General features: G+C 44.3%; 3 protein-coding genes across 4 annotated transcripts; 2 read left to right on the top strand and 1 right to left on the bottom strand.

Moving 5' to 3' along the window:
* The first annotated feature begins 856 nt into the window (after nt 1–856).
* LOC141432152 (uncharacterized) lies at nt 857–4,022 on the top strand. Its single transcript, XM_074093608.1, has one exon. It carries the CDS (start codon nt 1,065–1,067, stop codon nt 2,943–2,945), a length of 1,881 nt encoding a protein of 626 aa, XP_073949709.1. The 5' UTR covers nt 857–1,064; the 3' UTR covers nt 2,946–4,022.
* A 2,027-nt stretch (nt 4,023–6,049) lies between these two features.
* On the top strand, nt 6,050–9,027 carry LOC141432153 (putative tRNA pseudouridine synthase Pus10). The gene is made up of 4 exons (XM_074093610.1): nt 6,050–6,224; nt 6,811–6,904; nt 7,783–7,981; nt 8,306–9,027. The coding sequence occupies exons 1-4, from the start codon at nt 6,208–6,210 to the stop codon at nt 8,446–8,448; spliced, it is 453 nt and encodes a 150-aa protein (XP_073949711.1). The 5' UTR covers nt 6,050–6,207; the 3' UTR covers nt 8,449–9,027.
* Nucleotides 9,028–11,191: 2,164 nt separating this feature from the next.
* LOC141432151 (uncharacterized) lies at nt 11,192–26,111 on the bottom strand. Of its 2 annotated transcripts, XR_012451797.1 has the most exons (3): nt 25,641–26,111; nt 12,457–13,604; nt 11,192–12,310 (listed from the first exon to the last, which is right to left on the bottom strand). XR_012451797.1 is itself a non-coding variant. In XM_074093607.1 (2 exons), the coding sequence occupies exon 2, from the start codon at nt 13,602–13,604 to the stop codon at nt 12,522–12,524; it is 1,083 nt and encodes a 360-aa protein (XP_073949708.1). In that variant the 5' UTR covers nt 25,641–26,111; the 3' UTR covers nt 11,192–12,521. The 2 variants fall into 2 exon arrangements, 1 of the variants encoding a protein (XP_073949708.1); XM_074093607.1 differs by having other exon boundaries at nt 11,192–13,604.
* Between the last annotated feature and the right edge of the window lie 301 nt (nt 26,112–26,412).

The following is a 26,412-nucleotide window of genomic DNA, read 5'->3' as shown; positions in this document are numbered from 1 at the left end:
AATAGCAAACGTATGCAAACAAACGAGAGGTTATTATTTTAATTTGACATTGACAACAATGAATTAATCACAGAGTATATTCACACTCCACTACGTATAAATAACCGCAGAGTACAAAAACTGCTATGACAATTACGTTCCGAAACCAACCTACTTCGACACAAAATATTAGTCTATGAACTAAACGTTGGTTTAACAGATAGAAAAACGCCCAAGCCAAGTGTGTTCTATTCTTACCCTCGAATGATTTTATTAATTTTATAACGAACAAATTATCACGAAAATTGATTTTAAATACGAAAATATCCACGATCACTTTACAAATGATGCGGGTCGATGGACCAAAATGTTTGGGGTTTAATTAAGTGGACTGTAGGACGAGAAATACAAACTACAGTGTGGCAAATAACTGGATAAAGGCTGAGACCTGTGGTTGAAGTACTCACCGAGACGTCTGCTGATGATGGTGCAGATCTTAGCTGTAGTAGCTGGCGCAGGCTCCCTCGATCTTCGGCTCATTCGAACTTACCTCCGACAAGGTTACCGTTAACCAGCAGAACTACCAAGATACAGCAAGGACAGTACTTCTTCCAACGGATCAGCCCTCTTCAAGCGTCCACACGTAGTTTACTCAAAATTCAATATATTTAAACGACAACGACACGAAACTAGGTACGATATAATTTGCGCGGCAACGCACCGACATACGACACGACAGACTTTCCAAAGTTCGAAAAGGAAGTGACAAGTGATTTTACGTTTTTAATTCAAATCTAAAACGATAATGTTGCCAGGCGAAAGTATTAAGAAAAATAAAGTTACAATCCTAAACAGCTCCTATTGAAATGTGTATCGGTAAACGTAATGAGCCGTCCGCTACTCGCACCACCCTAGGCTGGTCCTTACATGGAATAGCGCGCGCGCCGCCGCACGGCGCCCGCGCCTCGCACCCGAGCCCGCTGCTGTGCTGCAGCGCGGGGCCCGCCGCTCCAGCCGTCCGGCCCGCCGCGGGTAGCGCTGAGGACTTGCTTCGCGAACTTCATGACGAGGTAAGGCGCTCATTCATGCTCGATTCCCTAGGTGTGTGTAGCAAACCCCGTCAGAACAGCGAGGACGTGCGCGCGCGCGCTCAAGTGGAGCGCTCGGCGACGCTCGTGGCCGGCCGCTGGCGCGTCGGGCTGCCGTGGCGCGACGAGGGCTGTGCGTTGCCCGACAGCTACGTTAACGCTTTCAACAGGTTCAAAGGGGTTGAGAAAAAGATGCTGGCGAACCCTGACTACGCCAAACGTTATTCCGAACGAGTGGATCACCTTTTAGTAAATGACTTCGCTAAAGAGTCGACTGATACTAGGCGCACACCGCGAACGTGGTATTTACCACACTTTGGGGTCGATAACCCTAATAAAAAGAAGTTGCGTTTCGTTTTCGACGCAGCAGCGAAAAGTCAAGGAAAATCTTTAAATGATTACCTATTGCAAGGTCCCGACTTACTCGCGTCCCTATTCGGCATTATGGTACGTTTTAGAGAGAATAGGATCGCTGTAGCCGGGGACATTAAAGATATGTTCCTGAGAATTAAAATAAGGGATGAGGACCAGAATTCCCTTAGATTTCTGTGGAGACCTCGCCCCGAACAATCTGTCAAAACTTTTAACATGACTTCGCTCATATTCGGTGCTAATTGTTCCCCATTTATTGCACAGTATGTAAAAAACAGGAACGCGGAGCGTTTCGCTTCGTCCATGCCCGCTGCTGCCGACGCTATCTGTAACCAGCACTACATGGACGACTACTTGGACAGTTTCCCAGACGAAGCCACCGCGACGCAGATGGTAAGAGATATTGTTTACATTCACAAAGAGGGTGGTTTTGAAATACGCAATTGGACTAGTAACAGTGTAGTGGTGTTGGACAGCATACCAAAAGAGACCTTAGGTACAGTGGCGGTAAGTCTCAAAATGGGTCAGCAGTGCGAAGGAGAACGAACGCTCGGTCTTATTTGGTTTCCCGCTAAAGACGAGCTGGGGTTTGATTTGTCCTTCAAGCGCATTCCCGAGGACGTGGTGAACGGAGCACAGGTGCCTACTAAAAGGGTTATGCTGCGAGTCATTATGTCTATTTACGATATTTTTGGTTTCTTGTCGCCGTTCACAATACAAGGAAAAATAATGCTTCAAAATCTTTGGCGATCAAACATTGGCTGGGACGACGAGATTCCCAACAGTATTTTTAATAAATGGAAAACCTGGATCGATTTGCTAAAGGTAATGAGTAACGTACGCATTCCTAGATGCTACCTAAACCCTATAGGTGCGAGCGAGACAGGTGACCGCATAGCAACGGACGCAGCTGATATCGTAGCAGGTGAGTGCTCCCCCGCGCCCCTCGGCCCGCTGACGCCCGCGCAGCCCGCTACGGCCTCTACGCGGCTGACCGGGAGCTACGAAACCGCGCACGCTACGAGTGCTACGACGTACGATAACACACAGCTGCATGTTTTTTGCGATGCGTCTACTAAAGCGATGTGCGCCGTAGCTTATTGGCGGTGGACGTGCAATGGTAATGTGTTTGTTGCATTTATAGCGAGTAAATGTCGAGTCGCGCCGGTAAAACCGCTGACGGTGCCGCGACTAGAATTGCAAGCGGCGCTTCTAGCGGCGAGACTCGCAGACACCATTATTAGGGAGCATAAGTTGAGCGTGTTACAGCGATTCTTTTGGAGTGACTCGACCACGGTTTTGCACTGGATTAACAATGACGCAAAAAATTACAAAACATTTGTAGCAAACCGGTTAGGCGAGATTGATGAGGTCACTAGTAGTAAAGAATGGCGTTACGTGCCTACTGAATTAAATGTCGCGGATATAGCTACACGCGAAACTTACGACGACGTCATCGTGGCCGCGTCACGTCGTTCGTCCTGTCACCGACGTCGAGACAATTGAATGTGTTAACCTGGTAACAAATGTGGTTTCTACGGACATTCCTAGTGTCGAGCCTGTTCCCGATCCGCAACGGTTTTCTTCGTGGCTGCGGTTGCTCAGAAGTACTGCCGCTGTTCTAAGATTTATACGTAGGTGCAAAAAACGTTCCGACGATGACTATTGCGAATTGATGGAACAGGCTGAACGCTTGCTGTTCCGGCGGGTACAGAGCGAGGCCTTCGCCGCGGAGGTGAGCGCGATCAGAGAAGGTAAATGTTTACCCCGCAGCAGCCGTATCCTCAAACTGTCACCTTACTTGGACGAGCACGGCGTCCTTCGTTGCGGCGGGCGCATTGGTGCAGCACTCGATGTCTCTTCCGAGACAAAAAACCCGAGTATCCTTGACGGGCGGCACCGAGTGACGCGATTGTTGGTAAGACATTTCCACATAAAAGCTGCCCATGGAAACCAGGAGACGGTGGTAAATAACCTAAGGCAAAGGTACTGGATAATTAAAATGAGACCCACCGTTAAACAAGTAGCTGCTGGATGTATGATCTGCAGAATAAAAAAGGCGAAACCGGAAATGCCAGTGATGGGCGATTTACCTCCTGCTAGAGTGGCACATCACCAGCGGGCTTTCACACACTGCGGTGTGGACCTATTTGGACCGACGGAGGTGGTGGTAGGGAGACGAAGGGAAAAACGGTACGGTGTCATATTTACATGCCTTACAGTTCGGGCCATACACCTGGAGATCGTGCATTCCCTCACTACTGACTCACTAATTATGGCTCTCCGGCGTATGGCTGCCCGCCGAGGGTGGCCACGCTACCTTTACTCTGATAACGGCACTAACCTGCGCGGCGCTGATGCAGAGCTACTGAAGTCAATTCAGGAACTTGATGACGAGACTCTGAAAAACGAGGCCGCTAACAGTGGGACACAATGGTCTTTCATCCCACCGGCAAGCCCCCATTGGGGGGGGGGCGTGGGAGCGTTTAATACGTAGCGTTAAGGTATCTCTAGGGGCTATACTCAAAGAACGTATCCCCAAAGATGAAGTTCTCGCTACCTTTATGACTGAAGTTGAGAATATAGTCAACAGCCGCCCTCTAACTCACGTGTCTGTAGAACCTGGAAGCAACGAGTCGTTGACGCCAAACCATTTTCTGCTGGGCACCAGCTCCAACTTACCCGCTGCAGGTGTCTTCGATGACTCTGACCTGTACCTAAGAAAACAGTGGCGAAAGAGTCAACGCTTAGCCGATATGTATTGGCGCAGATGGGTAACAGAGTACTTACCGGAGCTGATACCTAGAAGGAAGTGGAACGAGGAGCGCGAACCGCTTAAGGTAGGTGATCTCGTGCTGGTCGTGGACCCTGGAGCGCCACGCAACGTGTGGCAGAGGGCGATCGTGCAACAGGTATTTCCAGGTAAAGACGGTCGGGTCAGGTTGGTTGAACTTAAAACCAAGTCAGGGATGCTGAGACGTTCAGCGGCACGCGTCGCTAGAATTCCTTTGTCTGAATAGTGCTGAGCCAGCACTGGGGTGGGGCGTGTTAGCGACGTGCTCAAAAATCGTTACAAATTTGTATGTTTTAATGTTGCGGGTATTATGGCCCAATCATTACATATGTTTTAGATTTTATATTAAAATTTTAAGGTAGAAAACGATGGTACGTGTGACGTCACAGCGGTTTATTAAAACCAGGAATCGAACGGTGACGCAGTCAGTTAGCCTTAACTATCGCTTGCGACACACGTACCTTCGCTCTCTCTCTCTCACTCTCATATGTTCGTGTACCTACGTTGTGTCTGTTTAAAAATAAACGGTTTTAACGAGTTTTTGGGTTTCGAGTTTCCTAATATTTTATCGCGCCAGTGCAACCTTTACAGTGACAATCTATTCCTTGCATTGGACATAATGCTCCGGCTTTAGAAAACGAGCACTCGCTTGGAACCGATATCGCCGCTTGTAGTGTGCACTCACACACCTCCACTCCATCCCTTTATATATCATGTACTCTTAGGCTTAAGCGCTCATTAATAAACTACAACTTAACCTTAACCGCGCTACACGTTTCCTTAACGAACACCACGTGGCGATGGCGACCCTGCCAGGATGCCACGATGATTATATAAAGGGATGGAGTGGAGGTGTGTGAGTGCACACTACACGCTGGAGGGCGCTGTTGTTAACATTGTAAATGTGTTCGCTTGGAACCGATGTCGCCGCTAGAGGGCGCTGTTGTTACCATTATAAATATGCTCGCTCGGAACCGATGTCGTCGCTAGAGGGCGCTGTTGTTAACATTATAAATACGCTCGGTTGGAACCGATGTCATCGCTAGAGGGCGCTTTGCTCGTTTGGAACCGATGTCGCCGATAGAGGGCGCTATTGTTAACGTTGTAAATGTGTTCGCTTGGAACCGATGTCGCCGCTAGAGGGCGCTGTTGTTAACATTATAAATGTGTTCGCTTGGAACCGATGTCGCCGCTAGAGGGCGCTGTTGTTAACATTATAAATGTGTTCGCTTGGAACCGATGTCGCCGCTAGAGGAGGCTGTTGGTAATATTGTAAATGTGTTCGCTTGGAACCGATGTCGCCGCTAGAGGGCGCTGTTGTTAACATTGTAAATGTACTCGCTTGGAACCGATGTCGCCGCTAGAGGGCGCTGTTGTTAACATTGTAAATGTGCTCGCTTGGAACCGATGTCGCCGCTAGAGGGCGCTGTTGTTAACATTATAAATACGCTCGGTTGGAACCGATGTCATCGCTAGAGGGCGCTTTGCTCGCTTGGAACCGATGTCGCCGATAGAGGGCGCTGTTGTTAACGTTGTAAATGTGTTCGCTTGGAACCGATGTCGCCGCTAGAGGGCGCTGTTGTTAACATTATAAATGTGTTCGCTTGGAACCGATGTCGCCGCTAGAGGAGGCTGTTGGTAATATTGTAAATGTGTTCGCTTGGAACCGATGTCGCCGCTAGAGGGCGCTGTTGTTAACATTGTAAATGTACTCGCTTGGAACCGATGTCGCCGCTAGAGGGTGCTGTTGGTAACATTGTAAATGTGTTCGCTTGGAACCGATGTCGCCGCTAGAGGGCGCTGTTTTTAACATTGTAAATGTACTCGCTTGGAACCGATGTCGCCGCTAGAGGGCGCTGTTGTTAACATTGTAACGTGCCGCAGATATCCGACCCGCGGCGCGAGCTGACCGCGGCGGAGCTGGCGGCCGCGTGCCGACGGATCGCGGACAGCGGCAGCGTGCGGGTCCTCTCCATGTGCCACGTCACCAAGTAATCGTCATATCAACCTTAAACCCCTTTATTGATATTATAAATGCGAAAGTTTTTAAGTCTGTTCGTTTGTTACCTCATCACGCTTAAACTGCTGAACCGATTTAGATAAAATCCATCATCTTGCTCGCTAATCCTGCCGGGGAGCAGCAGTGCTTGCACTGTTGTGTTTCGGCGTGGAGAGTAAGACAGCCGGTGAAATTACTGTCACTTGATGGGCCTCTAGGTTGGCACTTTACGTCTATGGGAGGTAACGTAAAAAAAAAAAAATTTGGATTTTTTATTGTACCATTTTGTCGGCATAGTTTACATATATATCCGTGCAAAATTACAGCTTTCTAGCATTGATAGTCCCTGAGCAAAGCCGCGGACGGACGGACAGACAGACATGGCGAAACTATAAGGGTTCCATTTTTGCCATTTTGGTTCCGGAACCCTAAAAACGGTCCGTCGTCCGGTGAAAAACGGACCTTTATATGCGGCCTTACTCTGGTGCCGACTCAATGTACGCCATTACGAGGGTATTGGGTATTGAGGGCAGATGTGATGATGATGATGATGACGACGACGACCTGTCTGTCTGCAGGGAGGACCTCGCCGAGCTGAAGAAGGGCGAAGAGACCAAGAGTAAGGACTACGAGGCGCTCTGCATCAAGCTCGACCACTCGGAATTCGATGAGGTGAACGACCTGACACACAGACACTTTTCCATAACACACTATTCATCCATCACCTACCTAACCAACTTAGGTTGTGTTTCCACCGGACATGTGCGAGAAATGTGTTTTATCTACACCCATTATAGTAAATCCTCCATTATGCGTTCAAAAACCATAGATATAATGACCAGTATTACGACATTGGATTCTATTATGAACACGGCTGTATCGTAATGGTCATTACGATACAGATATCTCGCGGAACGCATGATAAAGGATTTAATATATGGATGTAGATAATAGTATTGTATGCAACTGTATCGTAATAGGGGTCCTTAAAACACGAGTGTGGGTTTATGAAACGAGGCGTAGCCGAGTTTCATAATAGGATCACTTGAGTGTTTTAAGGCCTAATTACGTACAGTTGCATACAATATTTTATCTATATCCATATATTAAATCCTCTATCATGTGTTCCGCGAACCATTGAGAATGACCTGCATTAACTCTTACTAGGTAGGTATGTGTCTGCCCCACGAGCTGCGCGCGCGACGACCTGCTGCTGCAATGATGTATGAAATCTCATTAAGATACACATTTCTGCAGAGATACAGCCGTGTTCATAATAGAATCCAATGTCGTAATGCTGGTCATTACCTATGGTTTTTGAAAGCATAACTGAGGATTTACTATATGGGTGTAGATAAATAACTATTCATTTACTTATGAAGAAACGCTTCATTGACTTATCCTCGCACAGCACAGCTCTGGTGGAATGGAGAGGTCAAACTTATAACACCCTTCTTTTTGCGTCGGGAGTCAAAAACATATTCCTCGCAGCACATTCTCGCAATCACTGCTGGCAACGCAGCTTTAGAAATGTTGAACGCCGGTTCCAGGTGAGCGATCCTATGGCGCCGGTGGCCGTGACCGCGGCCGACATCGCGCGCATCAACGCGTTCCGGAACACGCCGGCCGACGACCCCGCCGCCGCCGCCGTGCGCCTCGTGCAGAGGACGCCCATACGCGTGCTGCACCGCCGCCCGCTGCTCGCCAGGGACAAACACATCCTGTCCATGCGCGCCGAGCCCGTCCCAGGTGACCCGCCACTCGCGTAGATACACTGCTGCGGAAACAGTACTGGCCCTAGGACTGAACCTTGGGGTACTCCCACCCGAATCTCAATGAAGACTTTAGTTAATATCAGATCATCTCGCTCGATCTGTTCGATTGACATGACGGGTAGGATTCTTACCATCGAAGCGTCGGTTAGTGAAACCTTAGAAAGAGAGAAGACCGTTCATGCGTGTCAATTTTTCGCTATACCCTGTCGATGCCTTACGTTACGTTGAAAAAGCGAAAGTTATCTGAAATCGCCTGAAATAGGATTAATCGTGTAAGCGTAATGTGCACCGTCCGCAGGGCACCCGGCGCTGCTGGTGCTGCGGCTGCGCGCGGGCGCCGGCGCGTACGTCAAAGAGTTCGTGCACGGGGAGCTGGGGCGCACGCGGCCCGCGCTGGGCGCCGCCCTCGGAGCCGGGCCGACCTGCTGGCGCTGGACGTGACGCGCGTGGCGCTGCCCTGGCCGCCCCCGCCCCGCTAGTGGCGCCCGGCCCGCTGGGGCGCACGCGGCCCGCGCTGGGCGCCGCCCTCGGAGCCCGGGCCGACCTGCTGGCGCTGGACGTGACGCGCGTGGCGCTGCCCTGGCCGCCCCCGCCCCGCTAGTGGCGCCCGGCCCGCTGGGGCGCACGCGGCCCGCGCTGGGCGCCGCCCTCGGAGCCCGGGCCGACCTGCTGGCGCTGGACGTGACGCGCGTGGCGCTGCCCTGGCCGCCCCCGCCCCGCTAGTGGCGCCCGGCCCGCTGGGGCGCACGCGGCCCGCGCTGGGCGCCGCCCTCGGAGCCCGGGCCGACCTGCTGGCGCTGGACGTGACGCGCGTGGCGCTGCCCTGGCCGCCCCCGCCCCGCTAGTGGCGCCCGGCCCGCTGGGGCGCACGCGGCCCGCGCTGGGCGCCGCCCTCGGAGCCCCGGCCGACCTGCTGGCGCTGGACGTGACGCGCGTGGCGCTGCCCTGGCCGCCCCCGCCCCGCTAGTGGCGCCCGGCCCGCTGGGGCGCACGCGGCCCGCGCTGGGCGCCGCCCTCGGAGCCCGGCCGACCTGCTGGCGCTGGACGTGACGCGCGTGGCGCTGCCCTGGCCGCCCCCGCCCCGCTAGTGGCGCCCGGCCCGCTGGGGCGCACGCGGCCCGCGCTGGGCGCCGCCCTCGGAGCCCGGGCCGACCTGCTGGCGCTGGACGTGACGCGCGTGGCGCTGCCCTGTCCGCCCCCGCCCCGCTAGTGGCGCCCGGCCCGCTGGGGCGCACGCGGCCGCGCTGGGCGCCGCCCTCGGAGCCCGGGCCGACCTGCTGGCGCTGGACGTGACGCGCGTGGCGCTGCCCTGGCCGCCCCCGCCCCGCTAGTGGCGCCCGGCCCGCTGGGGCGCACGCGGCCCGCGCTGGGCGCCGCCCTCGGAGCCCGGGCCGACCTGCTGGCGCTGGACGTGACGCGCGTGGCGCTGCCCTGGCCGCCCCCGCCCCGCTAGTGGCGCCCGGCCCGCTGGGGCGCACGCGGCCCGCGCTGGGCGCCGCCCTCGGAGCCCAGGCCGACCTACTGGCGCTGGACGTGACGCGCGTGGCGCTGCCCTGGCCGCCCCCGCCCCGCTAGTGGCGCCCGGCCCGCTGGGGCGCACGCGGCCCGCGCTGGGCGCCGCCCTCGGAGCCCGGGCCGACCTGCTGGCGCTGGACGTGACGCGCGTGGCGCTGCCCTGGCCGCCCCCGCCCCGCTAGTGGCGCCCGGCCCGCTGGGGCGCACGCGGCCCGCGCTGGGCGCCGCCCTCGGAGCCCGGGCCGACCTGCTGGCGCTGGACCGTGACTCAGGAGACATCTCATCTCATCTTGCTTAGAAAATGTTTGCAAGGTACACCAGCCTAGCATGCTTAGACGATGACGTACAGAAAAATTGCCTCCAAACGTCGAGTCGCGGGCAACAACTAATTTGTTATGTATGTTAGGTTAGTCCGTAAAGTATTAGTCGTATGGGCCATGGGCCATGGGCCATGTTGTGCGAAATAAACGGTTTCAATACTTGTTATTTTATTATTTATAGCCTCCTTAAAGGGTCTACTTAGGGTCGATCGACAATTGGCATTGATTGATCACTTTTTTACATTGTGGTCTAATTCCAAAACCATTTCGAGGAATAGGTTTATTAAATCATTTTATAACATTTTAGTAAGAAAATACTAAATGATCGTGTGTATATTTGCAAAATAACGTCTGACCTTTGTTAGACTTTCATCGTAAATAAACGTTATGTAACTAAACCGCCTGAACCTTACACTGACAGGTGACAGAAGACACTACGTTTTTTTTAATAATTGTGACGGGCAAAGATAAACGTAGCTTTTAACGACGCAATGGCAACTATGGTTAGCTATAATTCCGGTAACTTATAGGATAAAAAATTAAAACCCAGCTTAAACCAAAATCCTTCAAATAGGTGTTACAGAAACTTTACTGTGAAAATAAGCTTCAGTAAAAAACCATAGTAGGAGAAAAAAAGCATTCGGGAAAAATGCGAATGGAAATTTTGATAACTTTGAAATGATTCTGCTAAACTTATTTAACAAACCGTCACACAATTCTAAATTCTCATAGATTTTAATCCACTACTTAGTTTCCTTTGTTTACTTTAAGTTACATGAAATTTTTCAACAGGTGGCGATAGTGTGCACAATTCCTTTCTAATCACACGACTCCACTTCTGCATACAATTTTTAGTTTTTAAGTTCACCGCTAGATGTCGCTGTCCCGTGTCAGTCTGCATCGCGCTGTTGAGATTTTTCCTAGTATAATGACCTTCCTTTAGAAAGTCAATGTTATTTATTCACCTAATACCGCATATGCTTTCTTATGTTATTTTCGTAACAACTAGTAAATGTGTAGTGAAGCTTATTATTGGATCTTGGGACCGTTGTGAGATGAGGGTCAATCAACTTTTTTACCGACACTAATCTGTCTGCAACATATTTCAAACAATTGCAGTAAACTTTTCTTCTGTAATTTAATAGATGGTGTACATGAATACATGCCATCCTTCGTAAGTTAAACCTATTAAACCGTAAAATATCTTGTTGAAAGTACGATTTTTTGGTAACGCCAGAGACAATTTTGGAAACGCAGGAGACGCCCAAAGTGTCGGTAAAATAGTTGATTGACCCATGAACAAAACCCCTGACTAGGTAAACACCAAAATTGTAGTAAAAATTCAGAGATTGATAATGCGTAAGTAATTTATTTATCGTAAAAAATATATTTCACTCGAGTCTTTGGCCCGCGATTTATACCACTTATACCTCTATGGAGAGAATAACGTTGAAACGCGCTAAATGCTGACAAACTTGAGCGTTCGCTTGTACCTACCTAATGAGCATTCCAGCAAATGTTAAATTACAGGTAAAAGCGAACACTAAACAGAAGCGTTTTAGCGAGCATTCAAGCGGAACGACGGAAAATTTGCTTCGCCGACAAACAATTATATTTTTGACGAGCATTTACATTTGGCTTATGCTCTGCTCTGTTCGTTGTTCAGTTCGACAAAAAAAACGGCGAATGCTCGATATTCTGTTACAATAATGCTCAATTTATCAGCACCTTTATGTGAAGTAACAAATTAAAATATGAGAACACTTACACTCTACTTAGACTACATTTACAATGGATTAGTGACTTGCCTCGCGACTCGGCTCGTCACTCGCGCGAGTGTTATTGGGATTTATATTACACTATTATATGGGTGAATCAGCTATTTCATGTTGTTATGTTTCTGTCCCGTCAGCGAGGGGACAAAAGTAGTACAGTTTAATAGAAGGAATGTGTCACAATATACTAACATGCTTACTTAAACTACCACAAAAATGCATGTTTGGCAAATTGTAATACTATAAAGTTACGGTTAAAGAGTGACTCAAGATACCGTAACTAATATAGCAACGACTGACAAGAAATAGTTGGTCGACCCACATTATACATATATAACATTTTTTATTTTTTTTTATTTGACTGGATGGAAAACGAGCAAATGGGTCTCCTGATAACATAGACTTCGGTAACACACATTCTGGTTCTCTTGTCATTCACATCCTTAGAGCAACGCGGGCTTCCTACCAGTACACATCGGATTGACGAATATTATTGAAAAAATTTAATTACATCAGTCAGTCTGAACTGATGTCATATAAAAGGAAACATTACTTAACTATCATACAAAACAAAGGCTCCGTTGTTGCAGAAAAAAAAGGATGTTAGTGTAAATAACAGTCCTTACCCATAATGTCGCGTACTGGCTTTGCGGGGCCCTCAATAGAACGTTGTTTGTGAGACGGGTCGGTCAACTGTAATAACAATATATTATGTATACAAAGTAAATATTTTATGTCAAGTTCTATCATTATCATTAAAAAGTTCGTCTACAGTATACTATGCTTTTTTAGTAAGTAGGTTCTTTAGCTTAAGTTTAAATAACTGATGCTTTTCTTACCATCAGGAGACGCACTTGCTTGTTTGCCATCCAGTCGAGGATCTATATCCCGGTACATGCTTCGGTCAGATCGCACGTTTTACAAGTTCCGGTTCCGGTTTCTTCATGCCCTCCTGCCCCCCTCCACCCCCGCGGGCCGGGGGACACAGCATGGCCTGATTGACTCTCATCAGGGCTATCGAGTAGCTGCCGATGACGCGCTTTGAACTGCGGTACGCGCCATACCGCACCTCGTAAGCCTGCCGCAGCAGCTCGGGCGGCGCGGCCGATATACACACGGGCTCCTCCCCCAGCAGCGCCACCTGTCCCAACACGACATCCACTTCCGGCATCTCTGCGTCTGCGACCTTGTAGTAGGTCCCCCCGTTGGTGCCCCGCGGGTGGTACCTCCCGCAGTACTCCGGCAGCGGCTCCCCGGCGCGGCGCGGCGGAGCGTGCAAGTCTCCCACTCGCGCCATGCTCGAGATGAGCGCCGCCAGGCTCAAGCGCGCGCCTGTGGGCGACAGGGGCCCGGCCGCCATTGACGGATACTTTTGCTGCATCGAAATCAGAAACATGTGCACTGGCCACATGTCACCCTCTAAATCCTTCTTCCAGTCGTACCCTTCGGGAATAACCTCGTCCGCGTTCTTCAGGAGATCGTCCTCGTCCCAGACGGCGCCCGGTATCGGACACCTCTTTTTGAACAGACGTCGGTACAAGGCCGACGTCTCCGGAGAGGACAGGGTCACCACCGTCTCGCGCAAGCTGCTGAGCAAGAGATTCTCGGGGCGCGGGTCCATCTCGCCCGCGGCGTACCGCTGCTGCGCCGCGGCGAAAGGGCAGTACGTCGTCCCGCCGACGGTTATGACGTCGATAGCGTCGATGATGTGCTTGATCAGCGCCGGCAGGATGGGGACGCTCAGCGGTGCGTCGAGCATGTCCGGCGTCACTTTGTACTCATGTTGCAAGGCGCGCATAGGCCCTTCCAAGTGCTTCGAGCATGCATTCAGCTTGGCCTCGGCCACTCCGAGGAAGACGCGATACATGGCGTAGACGGGGGCGGCGACGCCGGCGCTCGCGGCCACGTAGCACAGGTCGCACGCGGCCAGCCCGAGCCCGCGCGTGGTTATCGTCAGGCCCTTGCACTCCGTAGCGGCTCCCTCCATCTGAAAATAATCATATTAATTATCCAGTTTCGCGTCTGTGCCAACTACGAGTCCCTTCCTGCGGAGACGATCCCCACGACGGGGATGTCGCTGCAGTACCCTTAGTGTATGTTTTTGGTTACAAAATACGTCTCGATAGCGTTCGCGTTATTTATTTTTTTACTCTTTTTTTTAACGTGGCTTTAGCACACCAAATGTGACTATGTCAGCCTCAGATATACACCACACTACAGACAGATATTACACTCCCTTGCACTGAAACCACGTCTCTGGATGCAAAGGCCCGTCCAATATATCTGTAAATTCGCGTCGCTTCTTCTGAAAGCGGTCGACTGAGAATTACATCTACACCTTCATTGAACAAGCCCATACCATCCAAATACCTGACTCTGATCTCCTCATTCTGATCACATTCCACAAGAAAGTGAATAAGGTCTTCAGTCTTATTACATCCCATACGGTGACCTGTCGTTTTGCCGAGTTTCATTACGCAGATTTTCGTTTCGCAGACAACTGTTGGCAGATTTTTCTTTTGGCCGAGCAACGTTTGGTATAATTTCGTTACGCCTATTATTCGTTTCGCCGAGTAGTCGGTAGGAAGAATAGCGATAAGCAGATTTACGTTTAGTAGATTGTTTGTTTCGTAATTGTTTCAGTTAACCGAACAACTGTTCGTCGAGACACGATAAGCAGAGTTATCACATGGCATTAATATTGTTAAGTAGATTTAATGTTCAGTCGATTTTTGTTTCGTAATCTGCGTAGATAAAATCGGCCAAACGACAGGTAGGATTTTACTGAGTTGACTATATAAATATACTAGCTTTTATCAAAATGAAGTTAGGTGCGACGACGAGCGTTAGCGAGGAGGAGTGTTAGGTAGAATTGCGACCAACAACGCACGAGCCGAGCGAGCGAAGCGAGCGTGCCGCGGTAGCGGCCGGCGAAGTGCCAGAACCGAACTGCTAGCATCGCGACTTGGTTTGTTTAAACTCCAATGTAAAATAAATACAAATGATGGTCAAAAATACGTTTATTACTTTTGCGTTATACGTTTGAAACTTGTGAGGGTACATAAAAAAATCATAAAGAATGCGCGGTCAGCACGGCGTGTAAAAATGCCAATAAGGCCATAGTGTAATCCACACATATTCACGGTATTGAATGCTGATATAAATTAAAATGATCTGGAAGATAATATTGTTGTTTTATTTACATACAACCATTACATTTTTTATAAGACATTACGTTCATATTAAAATCAATACAATAGAATAAGGATGACAGACATGTTCAAAAGCAAACGCTTATTAATGGCCAGTAGGTACCATTTCGTGCAAGTAGGTTACGTTAGCTCTTCAACACTCCGCCTCACGAAATCAGATCAGACTATATTCATCTTAGTCCTAAGTTTAATAAACTTCATGGCAGGTAAAGCTTTTGTGAGGACATCTGCCTCCATATCTTCTGTAGCACGGTATTTGACATCTATGTGTCCGTCCTTCATAGCATCTCTGATAAAATGCTCCTTGATGCTGATATGTTTGGATTTAGTGCTTATAGTTGGGTTCTTGACCAACTTTTGGGCGGCTTGGTTATCATTATAAATATCAATGATTCCTGTTTTTATATTCAGCTCATTCAGCAAGTTTTTCTGGTATATGGCTTCTTTCGATGCTTCCGTTAGAGCCATGTACTCCGCCTCAGCTGTACTAAGTGCGACTGTTCTTTGCTTCTTAGCTTCCCAACTTATTGGTGTTCCGCCATATGTAAATACGTAGCCTGTCACTGAGCGACGATCAATGGCGCACGATGCCCAATCAGCATCAGCTGCTCCTTCAAGCTTCATGTTTCCTTTTATGTAAGTCAGACCTAAGTCTTTAGTTCCTTGTAAATATCGTAGAACTCTTTTTGCTGCTTGAAAATGTTCAGATGTGTAGCAGTTATTAAACTGGCTAAGGTGACTTACTGCAAACATTATATCAGGACGTGTGGCAACAGCTAAGTACATAAGTGATCCTATAAGGTTTTGGTAGGGTATGTCCTTTTCCTTTGTTGGACTTGTGCCTTTAGTTAATTTCAGTCCTGTATCCATGGGAGTAGATGCGGGTTTGCAATCCTTGCATCCAAATTTTTCTAATATAGTTTCAATATACTGTCTTTGTTTCAGTATCATTTGCTTTTCATCTCTTTCGAAAGTAATTCCAAGACAGTAATTAATTTCACCCAAGTCTCTCATTTCAAATCTCTTAACAAGTAATTTCTTAATGTTGTCTATTTTTTCTTGAGATTTGCATGCAATTATAATATCGTCCACATATATGCTAATAATAATAGTTTCTCCGCCTTTCGCGTATATGTACATGCATGGATCAACTTTGGTAGGTTTGAAACCTATTGATTTTAATTCGGCATCTAGTTTCTTGTACCACTGTCTTCCTGACTGTTTTAATCCATAGACGGCTTTATTTAATTTGCATACTGTGTTTTCTTTATCTTGGTTTAAATCATGTAGCATTTTTTCAGCTTTTTGTTTAATTTCTGCATCCTTTGTAGATTTAATTATCTTTTCTAGATATTCTTCTATATTTTTCGGCTTTTTCATATAGATTTCTTCTTCAATATCTCCGTTTAAAAATGCAGTGCAAATATCAATCTGGTTCAAATGCATATCTTTCTGTACAGCTAAAGCCACTAATAATCTAATTGAACTTAGTCGAGTCACAGGTGCGAAAACTTCCTGGTAGTCAACACCGGGTATTTGAGAAAATCCTCGGGCTACTAGTCGAGCCTTTTTGCGTACAATATTGCCATCTGTTCCTAATTTATCTTTCAGAATCATCTTGCTGTCAATGACGTTTCTGCAAGGTGGCTTCTTAACAATAGACCAAGTATCATTTTTTAAGTGTGCTGTTATTTCAGAAATGATTGCATCATTCCATTTTAGATCATCTTCTTCGCTCATGCAAACTGTGCATATATAATCTTTTGTCCAAACTGGTGGTTTTCTAGTTCTTTGAGGTCTTTCATTCTCTAAAATATCATTTCTTTCTATTGCCTCAGCGTCTGTTACTTCATTGCGATCTGCAACAGAATTATCTTCAGTTTGTATTGCCTCATTTTCAATTACTTCATTATGATCAAAAATGTTTTCATCGTTTTGTTGCAATTCATTTTGCAATTCGTTTTCTTCATGATCAATATGATCATGGTGCAATTCGTTTTCTTCATGATCATTGTGAATATCAGCGAATATTTCACAATCTTCTGCTTGTTGATATACTTCATTATTTTCTTTTTTACTATCGACAAATATATCTATTAACTTCTTTCCATTCTTGTTTTCGGATTTGTCAATTTTATCTTTATTTTCGTAATATAATTTATTAATTACTTTAACATCTCTGCTTACAATTACGTGATGCGTTTCTGGTACTAATATTCTGTAAGCTTTACTATTTTCCGAATATCCAAGAAATATTCCTTCAGTTACTTTTGATGTAAACTTTTTCTTTTGTTTTTTGTTTTTATTCAATACGAATGCTTTCGATCCGAAAATTTGTAAGTGCTGTACGGATGGCTTTCTTCCAACCCATATTTCAAATGGAGTTTTGTTTTCTATTACTTTCGATGGAGTACGGTTTAATAAATAATTTGCGGTGGATACAGCTTCAGCCCAATATTTTTCCGGCATGTTACCATCTATCAATAGGCATCTGGCCCTTTCTTGTAGGCTCCTATTTTTTCTTTCAGCTGTCCCATTTTGCTGCGGTGTGTACGCACAGCTAAGTCTTCGACTTATACCACATTGATTCAAATATCCATTGAATTCCTTATTTATATATTCTGTTCCATTGTCAGATTGTAAGTATTTTATCTTATTTCCAGTATATCTCTCCATTTCTTCTTTATATATTTTAAATTTATTCAACACTTCGTTTTTCTTTTGGATTATGTATACTCTTGAATATCGAGAATATTCGTCAATAAATGTGACGAAATATTTTCCTCCACTGACGGATTCTACATTCATTGGTCCACACACGTCTGAGTGAACTATTTCAAGACGTTGTGTCGTTCTCAAGTTTTGATTATTTTTGGGAAAAGGTAGTCGGGTCATCTTTCCTTTTATGCATACTTCGCATTCATTTAATTTTTGATGCATGTCAAACTTGAGTCCATTCATTGCTTCATCTTTTAAAGCTTGTTTTAAACTTGTTTCATTTATATGTCCAAGTTTTCTGTGCCAATCATCAATTTCAGCATTAAAAGTAGTTTCTTTTTGACATTTAAAATCATTATCATCCTTTTTGTCCATTAAGTAGTAAAGACCATTAATATTTTTAGCTGTAAGTTCAATTTTCCTTGTTTTTGAATCTTTTACTGTCGCTGTATTTTCTTTGAATAGTACGGTCTTTCCTTTTTTCGTTATTTTTGAAACAGACAATAGGTTGGTTGCGAGATTTGGTACGTACAGAGAGTCTTCTAGTTTTATGTTTTTATCATCAACTTTTATTTGCACGTTTCCTCTTCCTTCAATTTTAGCAGTGCTGTCATCGGCTGCTAATTTGAGTATGCCATCAGATTTTTTTATTTGTGAGAAACTCTTCAAGCTGTGACACATATGCGATGTGCATCCACTATCAATACACCATCTCTTTGTATTTTTATTTGGTTCCGTAGCTAAACAAATGTTTTGTGCAACATTAGATCGTTCTTGTTTCTTACGGTCATTACGGAATCGACAATTTTGTGTTTTATGCCCTTGCTTCTTACATATTTGACAGAAATCTTGTTTATTTTTATATTTATAGGGTACATAATTTTTTTTCATAAACATTGCGTTGGTTTCAACTATAATGTCTTCAGTATGTTTACGAGCTTCGGTTTCTTCTAAAATTTTTATCTTTAGCTCCTCTGGAGAAGGCAGTTTATCACGCGATTCGATCGCTATGCGAAAATTCTCAAATTTCGATGATAAGGAGTAGAGCATTATGACGGATAAAAGATCTGCATTTATATCGACATCCATGTTGGCAAGTTTATCCACAATGTCTGTTAAATTGTCTAAGTGCTCTCTTAAATCATCACCTTCTTTATATTTTGCAACAATTAATTGTTTGAGGAGTGAAGCCTTCTTAGTAGGTCGCTTACTTTCATATATATCCTCGAGTTTTTGCCATATATTTTTAGCAGTTAAACAGTTTTTTACATTTTTTATTTCTTGAGATGAAATTATCAAAAGAAGTTCTGACCTGGCAAGGAGTTCATTGTTTTCATAATTTGCAATAGCCTCAGGATCTTTTTCAGTAATCGGCGGTGTAGGATTTAGAACATAATTCCACAAACCTGCTTTTATCATAACGGCTTTTGCCTGAACCTTCCAAGTGTCATAATTGTTTCTGTTTAGTAGCTCAATACGGTACGAGGTGCTAGCCATTTTGTCTTTATATCACTTCCAGTCCCTTTTATTTATTTTATTCCCATAACCTGATATAAATTAAAATGATCTGGAAGATAATATTGTTGTTTTATTTACATACAACCATTACATTTTTTATAAGACATTACGTTCATATTAAAATCAATACAATAGAATAAGGATGACAGACATGTTCAAAAGCAAACGCTTATTAATGGCCAGTAGGTACCATTTCTTGCAAGTAGGTTACGTTAGCTCTTCAACAAATGCCAGTCCCCATGCGAAACGAAAAGATGCGAAAAGTTGATATGCGCACTGAATAATAGTTCAACCGTTACAAAAACGAAAGGTTGTTCGACCAAATGTGCAAAATGTGTAGTGATTAATAGGCTAAACGAATTTCTGTAAATAGTTGTTCGGCTAACTGACTCATATGCCAAGTAAATAGTCTGCTAAAGGTTGAGTTACGAAACGTTAGTCTGCGAAACAATACATCTGCGTACAAATTCATCGGCGTACCGTTACTCGGCGAAACGTTGTCTGCCAATCAATAATCTGCCTAAAAATAGTCGGCGAATCATTAGGTAACCATCCCATACACAAAGGTGATTGCACAACTCTCGTTCGCGTTAAAATCTTAATTTGTATGAAAACACAAACAGCGCCTCTAGCGGAACGTTTGTAATGTTCGTGTTTCCATACAAATTGAGATTTTAAAGCGTTCGCGATCGAGACGTATTTTGTAACCGAAAACTTACACTAAGGGTACAGATTATCTGGGGGCACGGCACGGCAGCGCGCATATAGGTATTATCAATAACATTCGATTTAAACATGTACTCTTACCCAGTTTAAGAACTATAACATGTCAAAATTCCTCAGTTTTGTCACTGACATACTCACTGACTTACGATCATCATAATTCTAAGGTACTTCTAGCAGACCCACAAGCTCTAAATTTCAAATATACTTAATTAATTTTTATTCAGCCTATTATATAAGCATAGAAAAAAGTTACAAAAGCTACATAAGTAAGCTTGTAATCCCATACCCAGGAGACATCAGTGATCCACTTGCCTAAAATAGTATTTGCAATGTATGCTAATGTGAGATGAGCCACGAAGGAATTGCCTTATAACTGTCACAACTCCCAACTTTTAGTGTACCGCATAAAATTATCGAGTACCTATAAGATATCGACACGGCCAAAGTTGCAAAACTGCCTACAAAAAGTGATGAGATCCCATCAAAATATTAAAAAAAAAACGGCCAAGAGCATGTCGGACACGCCGGAAATAGGGTTCCGTAGCCATTACGAAAAAAAAAGTAATATTTTTCTAAGGATTTCGTATTTTTTACGGAATATTCCAAGTTTAGGTATATTTATTTATTTCATTGTAAAGTCATGTACATATTTGTGGAAGGTGTTACATTAGGTATTATTATTAGTTAGCGCAACGCAGTTCTTATATATAATAATATTTATTTATTGCCGATTAAATCTAATCTATAGTTTTGTTAGTAGATATAGGTACATTAATTCTTCTAGACCTAGACTAAAACCTAGACTTAAGAGTGATTTCAAGAACAAACAGCTCCGTTGTGACTGCGATACAGAGCATTTTGGCCAGTCGAAATTTATTTACTGATGGAAATTTCCCTCTATTAGCTAGCATCTATAATGAGTGGAAGGATTTGCCTGTGTATCGCAGTGACAAACTGGAAATGTACTCTCTGAGCACTTGGATGTCATCTGTTGACGCCAGGGCATGCATAATTGATAAAATAGACGACATTGTTGCTCCTAAGCGACATCTGCAGAGCCAGTCATTAAGAAATAGTACTCTGAACATGCTATGTGTGCGATATAACCAAGCATATAAAATATACACAGATGGTTCAAAGTGTGTTCAGGGAACTAGAGCAGCTATGTTTGATCCACAAAATAACGTCTCACTCATGTGGAAGCTACATGATGATACATGCGTCATGAGAGCGGAACTTGTAGCCATCAAAGAGGCTTTGAATTATGTTAATAACTTAGGCAATAATTCCCCTGTTGTAGTATTATCTGATTCAAGGAGCGCACTACAGCATCTTAGTCGATGCGTGTCTGGTCGGAGAGGAATGCCTATTGCCTATGAAGCGCTCCAGGTGATTCATGAGATGATCTCTGGAGGCAAGTCTGTTAAAATACAGTGGATTCCTTCTCATGTAGGGTTGGCAGGAAATGAAGCAGTGGATAAGCTTGCGAAAGCCGCTGTAATGGATGGCTCTGTAACAGACACTGTTCCCTTTGCCAGTGAACTTATTCCCAAAATCAAAAGAAGTTTACAGAAGTGGGAATACCATTTTGGTGAACAGTGTGTAACCAGGGGTGTAGGGGTCTGGTACAGAACCATCCAAGCTAGTCCGATGTGGACACCTTGGTTTGACTCTGCCAACCTTACAAGAAAAGTGTTAGTATCTGCTTTCAGTGTACGTTCCGGACACATCCCAACAAACAAATTCTTACACATGATGAGAGTTAAACCGTCACCTCTGTGTGAGATTTGCCGGAAGGTAGATGACTTGTCCCATTTGCTGTTGGAATGTGCTCGGAACTCAGACTTAAGGAGAAGGGTACTTGGGGGTTTGGGCCCCATGCACAATGGCCAGGTCAATTGTTGGCTCTCAGAGCCAACATCTGGCAAAGTCATTTGCATTTACCAATTTTTTAATATGTCCCTTGTGTAGGAAACATGAGCGAGCACCCATGAGGCTGACATGATCACCTGGAGTGTTCAAAGCCTCAAAAAAAAAGAGAGAAAAAAAAAGACCTAGACTAAGGGTTAGTAGTATAAGTGCTAAATATTTAAATCTCGCAACGATTATGGTGCATGTAGGCTCATTTTTTTATTATAATAGCCTGTTAAAGGGTCCCACAGCTGGGCAAAGGCCTCCCCCTCTTTCCGCCGCTCGTCCCTATCGAGAGCATGCTCGGAGCAGGCTGCCACTCTATTTGATATGCGTCCAAGTCATCCCGCCATACATTGCTAAAAGTTTTGAGATGCAATGTTATATACCAAGTCGGTTATTTTTAGTCAGTAGGTGCTGAAGGATGTCCATAGAACTCGATTTCCATCAACTTGCAGCTTATTTTAAAACCGTGGAAAAATACATGTTATAGTTCTCAAATAAAGAGTAAGCCAAATTGTTTTTAATACACACAAGTGACTTGGCCATCGCATAATCATCAACATCAGGCGTCTACGAGTATACTATACTACTTATAGTAATCCTAATTGAACATAGTGCTAGCCCTAACGCCATGCAGTTTGATAAGAAATCATTACTTAACATTTTAACGGCCAATACGTTTTCATTCGTACGTGCCCATATCGCCACCTACACCGAAACTAGGTATATGGCGGCGAAATAACCTGGATAATTTTTGTCTTATAATTAAGACAATGGCAGTAAAAGGGGTAAGAGATACGCATATGATTAGTGTTGAGTGCGATGGCCGTCAGTAGGTAGGTAGAAAAAATTTGGCTTATTCTTTGTTTGACAACTATAAAATGTATTTTCCAGCAGTTTTAAAATTAGCAAGTTGGTGGAAATCGATTTCAATGGACTAAACACCCCTCAGTACTCGGTACTGACTAAAATAACTGACTTAAGTATTGTTATAACATTGCATCTCAAAACTTTTTTAGCAATAAGTTTTAGTTGAAAATGTCATTTAGACAAGCGAATGGCCAAGTGGTTAGAGAATCTGACTATGAAGCTTGAGGTCCCGGGTTCGATCCCCGGCCGGAGCAGATGATTGTATGAATAATATGAATGTTTGTTCACGGGTCTTGGATGTTTAATATGTATTTATGTTTATAAGTATGTAAATATGTGTGCACGAACGGGTCACTACCCTGATTTGTTAAAAAGAGCTATTATACGTCCTATATATAAACAAGGTAGCCATTTGGAGTACTGGAATTATAGACCAATAGCTACATTGTCAGTAGTAAACAAAATAACAGAAAAGGTAATAATTGAGCAGATTCATGCATTTTTGGATAAGCACAATTTATTATCTGATGCGCAGCACGGATTTCGGAAAGGGCGAAGTACGTCAACAGCTCTGGTGCGGTTTGCTGATGATATTAATGATAAGCTGGATAAGAAAATGTATGTTGCTGTCTTATTTATAGATTTAAAAAAAGCATTCGACACGCTGGACCACGATTTGCTACTCCAAGCTATGCACGAGTGTGGGATTCGTGGTCCGGTGAGCCAGTGGTTCCGTACCTATTTAAAAAATCGAACTCTGTATGCGATTGTAAATGGTGAGAGGGGAGAGGAGGCGGACGTCATGTATGGTGTGCCGACCGGGTCCGTGTACGGCCCTGTGGGGTACACCATGCACGTGAACAGCGTCAGCAGCGTGCTGGAGCACTGTGCTGCCCTTTAATAACTTACTAAGGTGGGCACACGATAATGGCATCATTCTAAATGTCGCTAAGACAAAATGTATGATGATTAAATCTCCTCATATGAAAAAACATATCAATCAAATTAAAATCATTGGACACTCGTACGGGTGCTTGCATAACTTGTTTTCTATGTGTAGTTGTAACTCGCTAGAGGTCGTGGAAACCTATAGGTATCTAGGGCTAACAATAGATTGTAATTTTAATTGGAAACCTCATGTAGATACAGTATGCAATAAACTAAGATCGATATTGTGTAAGTTCAAAAATCTTAAATATATACTCAACAAAAAAACAATGCGTATGTTGTATCATGCATTAGCAGACTCAGTAATAAGCTATGGCCTTATTGCTTACGGTCGCACCTTTCGAACATATTTAGACAGAATTGTAAATTTGCAAAGGAGATTATTAAAACTACTTATTAATAAGAAAGAGAAAGAAAAATGTAAACTAAATTATAATATTTTATATAGGAAACTAAATATTTTTCCAGTACATGTCAAGTTCAAATATTTGTTAGCAATGGATCAGTACAATTGCCCAGACTTTAAAGTATGTAGGACGTATAATCGCAGCTTCAGAGTGACTTCGTGCAAAAGGTATGTGGAGTCTGGATCCTGTAACTACTACGGACAGAGAACCAGAGGGTATCTGATACCACAAATGTTCAATGAGTTGTTGTTTGATGAGAGGGAGTGTGTAAGCAGGGGAGTCTTTAAGAGCAAATTGAAGGAGTGTTTGATGGATGCCTTCCATGAGGTCAAATTTTTTTTTTTTTTTTAATGGTAATGTAATGCTATTTGTGGTATTGTAGCGGGGTTGGAAGTAGGTACTTAATGCGATCTAGTTAAAGAGATTTGTAACTAAGATAAGAGTGTAGTTTTCGCCAACAAACTGTTTTGCTTAGTTTGGGACTAGGTCAATTGGTGTCAAGTGTCCCATAATATTCATTTATTTATTTATTTTTGTATTATTAATTATTATTTATTTTTAATACAAGCTTTTCTTGCTAATTGTACATTTTTATTGACTGTACCTTGCACTATCATCCAAACTACATTGGCATACCAAATTTCAAGTCATGCCATTAACTGTTGAAGAGTTCCAGCCACTGGAGACGATCCTGTTCGGACCACCAGAATTTCACTACCAGATTCATGTATTGTCACCGGACTTACATAAGTATGCCTAATTTTTAAGTCAATCTGAACACCGGCGTTGGGTCAAACTTAGGTTGCAAGATTTGACCGCCACATACATAGGTCCAACATACGAGAACATTGCAAGTTAAATATAAAAAAAAACTTGTTGAAGTCATGTGCTTCAGTCATATTAATTGCTACAGATATTTCAATATACTGAGCAGCAAAAAATTTGGCCCTCAAATGTATACAGTCATAAGTAATTTTAAGTATGTTTATAAAGTATGTAGAGGGCCAAATTTTGTGCTGCTGAGTATATATCTTGATTGACCTTGGTAGTTTAATAAGTTGTATTTACAATAATGCCAGCAATAAATCACTGATTTTGGATAAATTATAGGATAGGTAGATAATAATAAACTTTATAATAGATAGATAATCATTAACTTATACTCTCAGATAATTATTAAGTACCTAATTTGTACTCTCAGAAAAAAATCTCTTTAAACAATTCACAAAAGATCATCAGTGTGAGCAAATTAATTAATAACAATAATATCTGGGGGCACGGTAGTGCCCCACCAAGCCAAGGGAACAAGCGGCACAGCCAACATCCTTTTCTCGAAGCAGGCCATTTTCGACCCCCCCATAAATTTGGTGTGAATAAAACTAGAAGCCTGAATTTTTAGTAACCAAGCAGGCATTGTATAAACACGATATGTTTTGAAATTTCCTTCAAATTGAGCCACTAGTTTAAGAATTATAGCTAGTCATATAAGTTTCTTAATTTTGTCACTCATCACTGACTGACTGACCGATCATCAAAACTCTAAGGCACTTCTAGCAGACAGTACGGACTGAATAAATCAACCGACTTGGTATTACATGTATCTCACAACTATTTAGGGTTGAAGAACAGAGTTGCGGACTTGTTTTTTTTACAAGTTTACCTACTGATGACCCTAAACAATAGCAGTCAGCAGCCACTGTAAATACTTACTGTTTGTTTATAGGTCCCTTCCTTAGAAAAACGCTGCGGTTAAAAGTACTTGACTAATTGGAACTGTCTCTCTAGGTTGTACTCTTTTTGATGTTATTGGACTTATTGATTTCTGCTTCTCATAAAATAAAAGCATTTAGTTAGTGTTTAGTGTTAAGTTACTTTGTGCCATAGAAAAAGACTCCAAAAACAAAACCGACTGAACCGACGCGACCACAAGACACGACTTAATAAAAACCGTTAGATACTTTTAATCCCGGAAAAATGCAGTTCCCGAGGGAACAGCGCGCGATAACCGAATTCCACGCGGGAGAAGCCGCGGGCAAAAGCTAGTAATTCTATATTTTAGTCAGACTATGGCGGTCATTACTAATTTTATGAATTAAATTCGGGTTTTGTTCCGCGTGCCGTGATTTTAGAGAAGCTCGCTATTTCGTTCCATGATCACGAGCACGTGTCGAAACGTCAAGTGTCAGCAGGGCCACTACGAAACTCGAAAGTCGAAGTTCGTGTCGTGTGGTCCCTCTGACACTTATACTATTTAATACGAGAGCGAGAGGGACGGTACGATACGAAGTTCGAGTTGAGAGGTTCGTAGTAGCCCTGCAGGATGAGGGGTGGGTGTAGTTATTTTTTTTTTTTATAGCTTCGCGCTCTTGGCGCATTTAGCCAAACGGGGAAACGGAATTAGATAAGGGAAATGCGTATGGATCGGAATTTAGAAAAATGGGTTGGAAAAGATCAGGAAGGGTAAAAGATAAATAATAATACT

Source organism: Choristoneura fumiferana, chromosome 10, assembly GCF_025370935.1.
Source record: "Choristoneura fumiferana chromosome 10, NRCan_CFum_1, whole genome shotgun sequence".
Taxonomy (NCBI): Eukaryota; Metazoa; Arthropoda; class Insecta; order Lepidoptera; family Tortricidae; genus Choristoneura; species Choristoneura fumiferana.
The sequence above is the reverse complement of the archived record's forward strand: the minus strand, read 5'-3'. Positions and strand labels throughout refer to the sequence as shown.

Excerpts from the sequence above, each read along its gene's own strand:
- LOC141432153 (XM_074093610.1), top strand. Across the intron at positions 6,905-7,782 it reads ACCACTCGGAATTCGATGAG|GTGAGCGATCCTATGGCGCC; the intron begins GTGAACGACCTG and ends CGCCGGTTCCAG. Across the intron at positions 7,982-8,305 it reads GCGCGCCGAGCCCGTCCCAG|GGCACCCGGCGCTGCTGGTG; the intron begins GTGACCCGCCAC and ends CACCGTCCGCAG.
- LOC141432151 (XM_074093607.1), bottom strand. The coding sequence starts at position 13,604 with ATGGAGGGAGCCGCTACGGAGTGCAAGGGCCTGACGATAACCACGCGC.
- LOC141432152 (XM_074093608.1), top strand. The coding sequence starts at position 1,065 with ATGCTCGATTCCCTAGGTGTGTGTAGCAAACCCCGTCAGAACAGCGAG.